The sequence below is a fragment of the Mesoplodon bidens genome (genome assembly GCF_964165515.1).
Source record: "Mesoplodon bidens genome assembly, contig: HAP1_SCAFFOLD_528, whole genome shotgun sequence".
In the NCBI taxonomy this organism is placed as follows: Eukaryota; Metazoa; Chordata; class Mammalia; order Artiodactyla; family Ziphiidae; genus Mesoplodon; species Mesoplodon bidens.
In genome coordinates this window covers 102,608-113,511 of record NW_027672313.1, presented here as the reverse complement: position 1 = coordinate 113,511, position 10,904 = coordinate 102,608, and the positions used below count along the sequence as shown (strand labels likewise).

The following is a 10,904-nucleotide window of genomic DNA, read 5'->3' as shown; positions in this document are numbered from 1 at the left end:
CTTTTTACTTGAGTTTGGATGGTGGAGGCTCTGATGGTAGTATAAAACCCCAAATTGGAGACAGTTGAAAACTGTAAGTTTCAAACTTAGTAGGAATAGTTTTGTAGCTATTATATTTGCAGCCATTACAGTTTATACTGCCTTGACGAGCAGTGAGTTATGGGCAGCAGTTCATACACACATGTGCAAATTCATGTGTATATATACTTCCAAACCAAGAGAAAATTCTTCTCTATATGAGTTTTTGTTATTGGTATGGACTAATATTTGGGGATTTCTAAGGTTTCCAGGGATTTCGGGAGCAGGGCCTCAGGGAATGTGAAAGGTTTCCTGAGCTTTTCACTTGACTCCAGTACATGATTAGAACACTCCAAAATCTGTACTTTGAAAACATTGATAATTCTATGTCTCTGTATATAATTTCCCATCAGTACTGTATAGTTTTGAGCCGGCTTTATAACACAGCTGTATGTTGCCTTATGATGTTTATTACTAACTGCTTTCATTTCATTATTTTTCATGTGTCACAGGTAAAGTTTTTACGAGTAAGCTCAGATTGAGTTTAGCCAGTGATTGATAAGCTGGCCAGCAGAATGTTCTGGATGTGGTCGAGGCACATTGTAAGTTGAAGACATGATCATTAGTAGGAAATGTACCCATTCTCCACCAGAATAGGCCTGAAGTGTTGTGTGTTTTTTTTTTTTTCTTTAGTCTTTCCATGTCTTCTTTTCTGGATACAGGTACAGAATGAGCACATGTTGTTGGTGTACACCAGGTGGTATTTCCACCATTGACTTCCTGCAACGCTATGCATCCAAGACCCACTCCAGTGAATTTCAAACAGCTGATGAAGACCTCTGCTACTGCTTAGAATGTGTGGCGGAATACCACAAAGCAAGGGATGAATTGCCATTCTTACATAAGGTACTTTACATTAATTGGGCAGTATTTTTCAGAGCTTGATAACTAGGAAGAGAATAAATTTAAACTCTGTTGGAAGCATTCAGGGAACTGAAAACGTGATTTAAACTGTGAATGCTAATATACGTGTAGTATGTAACTCATAGCCTGGTAGATAGTAGGTGCTGAATAAATGCTTATTGATTGATGGAATTGAATTGAAATCTAAAGCAGAATTTTATAATCCTCCACTTTTAGACATTTTGATGTGAAACAGTTTCATGAAATGAAGTGACGTATGGGGTATTTTTGGGTTCATGTTTTAATGTCGTTGTGTTTGACTTTCTTAACAGCCAGGTATCTGAATGGCTTGGGTTATTCTTTTATTGGCTAATAGTTCTCTTTTTCCCCTCTCTTCATTTTTTAATGTTAAGTGCTATAAATCAATAAAGACAAACATTTTTTTCATTCACAGGAACCAAAGTGAAACATATAATTTTAAATATGTGGCTTTGAATATTGGTTTATTATATTTATCTGGTGAGAAATGGAATACAGACCATAGAGTTACGTATAATAATATAGAAGAGAGGAGGGGATGATAAGTTATGAACATTTTGAGGAAAACTTTACGTTTACAAAGTTGCCTAGCGATGAAGCTAACCAATGCCTTTATGCTAAAGCTGATGTTTCAAGGTAATTACCTATGGCTGGAACATAGGAGGGAAGTCAGAGAAGGCCCAGCTTGTGTAAAGAAGCTCCAACTTCTCATTTCCTTTTCAATAGAGTATAGTTGACAGTGCTGTTGATAACAAAACTCTGCAAGAGCAATGTTGTAAACATCTCATGCTCTATGTACTCATGTTCATGTATCATAAAAGCCACTTTTATGTTCAGTGACTGTTTTCTTTAAATCTAATATAATTTTTTTTTTTTTTTTTTGGTACGCAGGCCTCTCACTGTTGTGGCCTCTCCCGTTGCTGAGCACAGGCTCCGGACGCGCAGGCTCAGCAGCCACGTCTCACGGGCCCAGCAGCTTTGCGGCATGTGGCATCTTCCCGGACCGGGGCACGAACCCGTGTCCCCTGCATCGGCAAGCGGACTCTCAACCGCTGTGCCACCAGGGAAGCCCTGGTACTTCTTTAAACTTCTGAATTTTTATGCTTAGGAAAAGGCTTTCTAGAAGGATCGTCACATCCAGTATATTTTGTTGCTAATAAGATATAAAGCACACTGCCCGTTTTTCTTTTCCTGTAGGTTTTATGGGAATTAGAAACCTCACGTCTCATAAATCACTTTGAAAAGGCCATGAAGGGAGAAATTGGAGACGATGACGAGTTACATATAGTAGACAACAATGGAGAGGCACAGCTGTTTGACCTTACTGGCCAAGACTTTAAAAATAAGCTTCGAGTTGCTCTTCTTGAAATACTGAAATATCCTTATTTGCTTTTACATGAGCGTGTTAGTGAGTATCTTGGGTGTTTCACAGTTGTATCATTTTTATATTTTAAGAATTGTAAGAATTTGGGTTTATCTATATTGAAAATCTGTTTCTTAAACATATACTTAGGATACTTTTTTTTCCAAACGTTTTATTTTGAGCATTTCCAAACCTAGAAAAGTGAATTACACAGTGAATACCATATACACACCACATAGATTGTACAGCTGCTGATATCTTGCTGTATTTGCTTCATCACATATTTATTCTTCTATCCATTCAATTAATTTTCATTCTTGGAATTTGTCTGTAGCAGGGTTTTTCATACTTGGAACTGTTGACATTTTGGACTGGATAAATCTTGGTGTGTGAGGGACATGCTGTTTATTGTAGGATGTTTAGCAGCATCCCTGCCCTCTCTCCACTAGATGCTGGTAGTGACTTGCTCTCCCCATTACCCTAGTTGTGACAAGCAAAATTGTCTCCAGATATTGCCAAACGTCCCTTGGGAGTTGGGGGTCAGGGCCAGTGGGGGACAAAATCGCCAGGTTGAGAACCACTGGTCTGTAGTAGTTTTCAGTAATCACAATGGCATAGCATATTATGTCTGCCTAGATTTTGGCCATTTATATTTGCATTTCTTAATATGAATCTCTTGAAGACATTTTCCTGATCTGTCAAATCTAACGAAATAACAGTACCTTTAAGGCACCCACTACTGTATCTAGTCCACATTCAGATTTTCCCAGTAGTTGCAAAATGTGTTTTTTGGATGATTTATTTAAATTAGAGTCCAATCAGGGACTGTGCATTTGGTTCCATTTGGTTCCATATTTCTTACATCTCTTTTAATCCAGAATAGTTTACTTTTACGTATGTGTGCACAGGTATAGATATAGTTAGATAAATAGATAGATGGATAGATAGATAGATAGATTTTTTTTTTTGTCATAACTTTGACTTGCTGAGACCAGATGGTTGCCCTAAAGAATAATGTGCTTCCTGGACTTTTCTGATTTCTTCCTTGTCATGTTATTTGACTTGTTTCTCTATCCTCTGTATTTTCAGTAAATTGAAAAGTATATCTAAAGATTTATTAGATAAATCAGTTCTTTCTAAATAAATTCGAACAAGTCATTTTTCAAACATTTATTAAAGAGTACCATATCCAGAAAACTATATAAGCTTGATTTTTCATAAACTAAGCATACTTGTGTAGCTGGCACCCAGGTCAGAAACAAATCATCATCAACACACCAGAAGCTCTCCTCTTACTTTTCCAGTCATTGTCCCTCCTTCCCAAAGCTAACCACTGTCACTACAATATTCTTTGAAGCTTGACAAAATAAAGTTGATTCATCTGATATGGTAAACGTATGAGTCTATTCAGTATACTTTTGAAAGAGTGATGAAGAAATTTCCATGAAGCAACAGGGATTAAGATAGTGCTGGTACAGATAGACTCATGGAGCAGTGTAGAGACTCCAGAAGTAAACCGAATATATTTGGGGAATTTACTCTTTGCTGATGATAGCATTTCAAACCACTGGAGAAAATGGATTACTCAGTAACTGAGAGTAGGACAAAATAGCCATTTGTGGGGCAAAGCTGATTTTATCCCTGGGGTACAAGATAAAGTCCTCATGGATCAAAATGTAAAATGCTAATGGAATTGGACCTATAGCCATACTTCTAAGAAGGTGCTCTCTGGAGATAATTATGCCCAGTGTGAAAAAAGATGTTTGTACTAGGAAAGTCAGAGCAATTCATAGGCACACACTATGATCAACCTACCGGTCTTTCAGCAGCTAAATATCATTCCTACATTTACAGCAATTTTATGCCTCAGTTTAAAAAAAAAAGGAGCAACTTTTCATTTACTTACAGAGCAACTGAAGGAGCCAAATTTAGGGAATCTTGATACGTTGATAAGATTTATGTCTTATGTTTACTGCCTTATTTTTTCTATTTAGATGAATTATGCGTTGAAGCACTTTGCCGGATGGAACAAGCTAACTGCTCCTTTCAGGTTTTTGACAAACATCCAGGGATCTATTTGTTTTTGGTCCATCCCAATGAAATGGTGAGTGTGAGTGTTAGGCAGTGGAAGAGGGGATATTTTATTTTTGCACCTATATTACAGATAACTATAATAGAGGTTTTTGATGTGTACTTTGTTTAAAATATTTGCCAAAGTTATTCTCTTGTTGTTGTAACATTACTGTAGTTCAGGAGGGGGTGCTGGGGGGCTCAAAGAAGAGGGTTAAAAGAGTAGGGAAACAGTTCTGACAGGTGATGCTTCAGTTTAAAAGACAAATGAGGGAATAATCTGAACTTTCAGTGTGTTGACCTGAACTAACGAAGAAGGAGAGTTCTCTCTTGCTTTTCTTGCTTGCCTGCCCCGCTCCAAGCACATGGAAATACCAGTTAAAACACTTGAAATAATTATTTTGCTAATAGATGAGATTTTTAACAGGTGATGGGGTAGAGGGGAGAACAAGGAGATTCAGTTCTTAGGTGCCAAACAGGAAGAGGAACATGAGAATCAGAACAGTAGGTAGACAGAAGCAGAGAGCAACACCAGAGGCTTGGAACCTGACTTTGAGCTGATTGCTCGAGTTTGAGGACTTAACATCATGTGGCGAGGCAGCGTGTGCAGTAGGACCTGTGCACATTGGCCTCTAGAACTGAGTTACAACGTTAAGACAATAGCCACGAAGGGTTGCTCTGCCAATAGAAGGATAGTAAAGAGGCTTTTTTTTTAAGTGGCGAAGAAAGAACACGGTAATGGGGTTTCCAGTCAGAATGGTGGTGAATTTCTGTCTCCTTTGTGCCAAACCCAAACAATGATAGAAAAGAATTCAAAAAGTGGAATTCTAAAAGGTATAGTCCCACTTTTTAAAGGGTAAATGTTTCTTTGGACCAGTAATGGAACAGAAATACAAAGTGATACATGGTGGAAACCTGTATGTCGGCCTGGGTGGCTGTAGGTAGCAGGGGACTGAGTTTGTGCATGATAATAAGAATTACAAGTCTACTCCAGGCAAGGGTAGAACCAGAGTCGAGGCCTGTGCTTAAAATAAGGGTGGGGCTTTCCTGCCTGTGAAAGAAGACTGACAGAAAGTACAGCCAGCTGCTCTCCGGGACTGGCTTTCTTAAAGCTGCAAAGCAGTAGAGGAAGCAGGTCCAGCTGAGCAACCAGGACCTGGGCCAAGAACTTGCAGACTGGGTGACTGGGTCTGCAGGGCCAGGAATGACTGTATTCTTCATTATATATGTGTTTTTGTAGGTGAGGAAACTGAGTCAGGAGACTTAACCACAGTTACACAGGCTAGTATGGTGACTGGGATTTGTATATAGGCAGCCTGATCCAGAGCCCTAATGCTTTTTTTAAAGTTTTTATTTGAAAATACTTTAAAATTTTCAGAAAATTCTCAAAAATAAAAAAAGTAGAAAACACCTGTATATTCTTTAGCTGTATTCACCAATTACTAATGTTTCACTCCATTTGTTCTATCATTTGCTTTCAGTTAACTACAAAGCTGTTTGTTTTCTGACCATTTGAGAGTAGGTTGCATGTATCATAGCCTTTTGCCCCTAAATACTTCAGTGTATATTTCCTAAGAATAAGTATATTCTCACAATATTATAAACTTCAGTGACTTTAACATTGACACAGTAAGGTCTGTTTTCCAGTTGTGTCGTGTGATCCAGTGTACTTTGTAGCATTTTCCCCCTGTACTCCAGTATCCAGACCAGGATCAGGATTTACATGTAGTTGTGTTACATTAGTCTCCCTTAATCTGTAACATTTCCGCAGCCTATCTTTGTCTTTTATGACAATTACATTTCTGAAGAATAGTCATTTCTGCCTCCCTCCCATTTACAAAAAATAGAATGCTTTTCATTTTGGGTTTGTCTGATGCTTGCGCATGGTTAGGCTTCGGTTATACGTTCCAACTGGAAAACTACATAAGTGAAGGATGTTATGTCCTTCTCAGGCTGTCAGATATACGGCATGCCATATCATCCGGCCTCTCATGGTGATGTTAATTTTGATCATCTAGTTGAGGTGTTGTCCAGTTTCTTCACTGTACAATGTCTATTTCTTAAGTACTCTAAGATCACATAAATACCTTACTCCTCACCAAAATGTTCTCCTAAATTTAGCATTACCTGATGGTTCTTCCCTGAGCCAGTTTTTCTAAGATTGCAAAATAGTTTCAACCCCAGCACTTTACACGTTTTACCAGTCAGCACTTGACATTGATTATACTATAATCAAGAGCCATTTTCCCTGCTCTTCATTTATTCATCTGTTTATCATAAGTTATAGACTCATTGATTCCTTTGTATTTTTTTTCGATAGCTTAAAATCCATTACTTAATTATGTTGGCATAGAGCCCATTCTTTTGTCCACTAGTTCTATGTTTTGCAAACTTTTCTGCCCATAACCTAAGTAAAAATATTCTTCATCGAGTTCACACACATATAGACATACGTGACCTAAACATTTCACAAAACAGTACTTACTGTTACTATGAAGGAAGCCCACTGATTTTTTAAAAAAAAATTTATTTAGTTTTTAAGGTTGGTTGTGATCACTAAATTCAGTTTGTAGTGCAGAATAAATTTAAAATCACTTCCCTATGCTATATCGCCATGTAGAGGTGACCTTTGATTTCTTCTGAGGTTTCTCTTTTCATTTTTCCTTTTTTAACTTTCTATTATGGAACATTACAAACATACAAAAATAGATTGGTGTAGTGAACCCCCATATATCCATCACTGTGCTTCATCTGTTATCAATATGTGGTCAATATTCTACTCCTGTTTAGTTACCGCAAATCTTAGACATCAGAGCATTTCATCCATAAAATACTTTAGTTCGTGTATCAAAAAGGTAAGTGCTCTTTAAAAAGAACAATTACATCGACACACTTATAATAATAATAATAATATATTTCTAGTCAGTATTTGAGTGGAAGTTACTCTCTCAAAAATGCTTTATCAGGGTTAGATCAAATCAGGATCAAGTAAGGTTCACATGTCGCATTCCAGTTGACCCTTGAGCAACAGGGGTTTGAACTGCATGGGTCCTCTTATACACAGATCCTTTTTAATAGCATGTAGTATAGTACTACACAGTTCGAGGTTAGTTGAATCCATGATGCAGAACCAGGATATGGAGGGCTGCCAACTATGTTATATTCGAATTATATTAGTGTATTCAACTACGCAGAGGGTAGGTGCCCCTAACCCTTGTGTGTTGTTCAAAGTTCAATTGTAATTAGTATCTTCCGTCTTTTTTTTTTTCTGTCATCATGGACCTTTTGGTTTATTTCCTTTAAATGTCTGAAAATCATGTATTTTTCCTAAAGTACTTTATTCTATATGATAGTTTTTTTCTTCCAGTTTTATTGAGGTATAATTGACATACAGCACTGTATAAGTTTAAGATATACGGTGCAATGATTTTTTTAAAGTATTTGATGTATCTTGTGTCCTCTGTAATCTGTAGAGAATCTTATTTTAACTGTATTCTTTCTGTAGACAATTGTGTGTTAAATGAAGTAATGAATGTGTTACACTTTTAGGTTTCACGTTGGGCTATCCTGACAGCAAGAAACTTGGGGAAAGTGAACAGAGATGATTATTATGACTTACAGGAGGTTTTGACTTGCCTTTTTAAAGTTATTGAGTTGGGGCTTTTCGAAAGTCCAGACATTGATACTTCTTCTGTCCTTGAGAAGGGTAAACTGATTCTTCTGCCTTCACACATGTATGATACTGCCAACTACAAAAACTATTGGTTAGGTGAGTATTGTTCCTACACACATATAATTAGTATTTTCCAATATTTCTTACGATTATCCTGCAAGGGAAGGGATCTCTTCTGGTAATCTGATCAAAATTGCTAAATAAAGGATTTCATAGTTCACAATTCTTGTTCTGTCATTAAATTGACTATTACAACATCTTGTCTTTAAACATTTCTTATCCTAGAAATCATCTGTGTAAGAGGTACATTTTCAAGTATGGCAAATAGATCTTTTATTTAAGGCAGTATTAGATGTTACCGTATTAGCACAGCAGCTGAACTTAATAGGGTTTTGATCTCTTGAAACAGAGGTTTAATACCTCTTTTCCCATCTGTAAAATATTTCCTGGGAGAAAGCGATACTAACTTTGGTTTTCATCAAGTTGTATATTGACTTAAAGTAGTTCTGTCCTACTTCATTGATTCAGAGTCTTACAGTCATGTGTATATTTGGCAGTGACTGGTACTTGAAATATAGTGATCTTAAAATTTAAGGGGTCTTTGATATTATGAGATGCAAATTGTGTGGTAGTCATTTTGGAAATGGTTTTCTAACCAGGTTCGTGCCATTTTCCCTTTTTATTCAGTCTAAAGTTCTGTTCTTAGGAGGAGGAGTTGTATATGAATATCTCAGACTTCAGTGTCTGAGGCACTGGATACTGTTTGGTTTCATCTTACTGTCTTGTTATTCTTTTTGCCAACTAAACTGGAGAAGACATTAGAACAGTTTTATTTAATCAATTCAAGAAAACTATACGTGATCTTACAGGTATCTGCATGTTGCTGACCATTCTTGAGGAGCAAACCATGGATTCACTGTTGTTGGGCTCAAACAAACAGAATGATTTTATGCAATCAATACTTCACGCCATGGAGAGGCAATCAGATGGTAATAAACTTTATTTGCTGACTATTGTGATGATGGTGCACTTTGAAAATACTAGTGTCACGGTAAGAACTTGGGTGTATGATGTGGAGGAAAGAAAGAATGACCATTTTATGGTTCTGGTCACAGAGTCAGAATTTTTAATTGGAAAGGACCTTCAGAGTTTAACTCAGCACGTTACTTTCACAAAAGAAGAAACTGAAGCCCAAGGAAGTTAACTTACTTTTGAAAAAATTAATTAATTAATTTTTGGCTGTGTTGTGTCTTTGTTGCTGTGCATGGGCTTTCTCTAGTTGCAGCGAGTGGGGTCTACAGATTCCTTCTTTAACATCTTTATTGGAGTATAATTTCTTTACAATGGTGTGCTAGTTTCTGCTGTATAACAAAGTGAATCAGCTACACATATACATATATCCCCATGTCCCCTCCCTCTTGCGTCTCCCTTCCACACCCCCATCCCACCCATCTAGGTGGTCACAGAGCACCAAGCGGATCTCCCTGTGCTCTGTGGCTTCTTCCCACTAGCTATTTTACATGTGGTTGTCCATGCCACTCTCTCACTTCGTCCCAGCTTACCCTTCCCTCTCCCCGTGTCCTCACGTCCATTCTCTATGTCTGCATCTTTATTCCTGTCCTGCCCCTAGGTTCTTCAGAACCTTTTTTTTTTTAGATTCCATATGTAAGTGTTAGCGTACAGTATTTGTTTTTCTCTTTCTGACTTACTTCACTCCGTACCACAGACTCTAGGTCCACCTACCTCACTACAAATAACTCGATTTCGTTTCTTTTTTATGGCTGAGTAATATTCCATTGTATGTATAGCCACATCTTTATCTATTCATCTGTCGATGGACACTTGGGTTGATTCCATGTCCTGGCTCTTGTAAATAAAGCTGCAGTGAACATTGTGGTACATGACTGTTTTTGGATTATGGTTTTCTCAGGGTATATGCCCAGGAGTGGAATTTCTGGGTCGTATGGTAGTTCTATTTTTCGTTTCTTAAGGAACCTCCATACTGCTCTCCATAGTGGCTGTATCAATTTACATTCCTACCAATAGTGCAAGAGGGCTCCCTTTTCTCCACACCGTCGCCAGCATTTGTTGTTTGTAGATTTTTTGATGATGGCCATTCTGACTGGTGTGAGGTGACACCTCATTGTAGTTTTGATTTGCACTGCTCTAATGATTAGTGGTGTTGAGCATCCTTTCATGTGTTTGTTGGCAAACTGTATATCTTCTTTGGAGAAATGTCTGTTTAGGGCTTCTGCCCATTTTTGGATGGGGTTGTTTATTTTTTTGATATTGAGCTGCATGAGCTGCTTGTAAATTTTGGAGATTAATCATTTGTCTGTTGCTTCATTTGCAAATATTTTCTCCCATTCTGAGGGTTGTCTTTTCATCTTGTTTATATTTTCCATTGCTGTGCAAAAGCTTTGAAGTTTCATTAGGTCCCATTTGTTTGTTTTTATTTCCATGTCTCTAGGCGGTGGGTCAAAAAGGGTCTTTTATGTCATAGAGTGTTCTGCCAATGTTGTGGCAGGCGGATTCTTTACCACTTCACCACCAGGGAAGTCCCCTCTTTAAGAAACATTCCATAATTGTCTTCACCTAACTAATGACTTTCTTCCTTATTTGAGAGCTTCCTAGACGTAAGATAGCTTCAGTAGAGGATAAAAAAGTATATGAGCAGTTCTACACGAACGACTATGATAAAAAAAAAAAGTAGACTCTAAGAGCCCTGAGGGAAATAAAGCAGAAAGTTCTAAGGTTGACAGTAATTGGGTGAGTTAGAGCACTTGCCTCCTAAGAATACTGCGGAAGATGACAGGTGGTGCTAACAGTGAAGCCATT

The 10,904-nt window shown here is 37.6% G+C and overlaps 1 protein-coding gene across 1 annotated transcript in view; it reads left to right on the top strand.

Annotated features, from left to right (window-relative positions):
* The first annotated feature begins 434 nt into the window (after nucleotides 1-434).
* LOC308610354 (putative helicase senataxin) overlaps nucleotides 435-10,904 on the top strand; it is a 61,896-nt gene continuing 51,426 nt past the window's right edge. Inside the window, exons 1-5 of the mRNA XM_081259524.1 lie at nucleotides 435-924; nucleotides 2,158-2,368; nucleotides 4,318-4,427; nucleotides 7,943-8,162; nucleotides 8,936-9,055. Of these exons, the coding sequence (XP_081115650.1) occupies nucleotides 748-924; nucleotides 2,158-2,368; nucleotides 4,318-4,427; nucleotides 7,943-8,162; nucleotides 8,936-9,055 (838 nt within the window). The 5' untranslated portion in view covers nucleotides 435-747. The remainder of the gene's footprint in view (nucleotides 925-2,157; nucleotides 2,369-4,317; nucleotides 4,428-7,942; nucleotides 8,163-8,935; nucleotides 9,056-10,904) is intronic.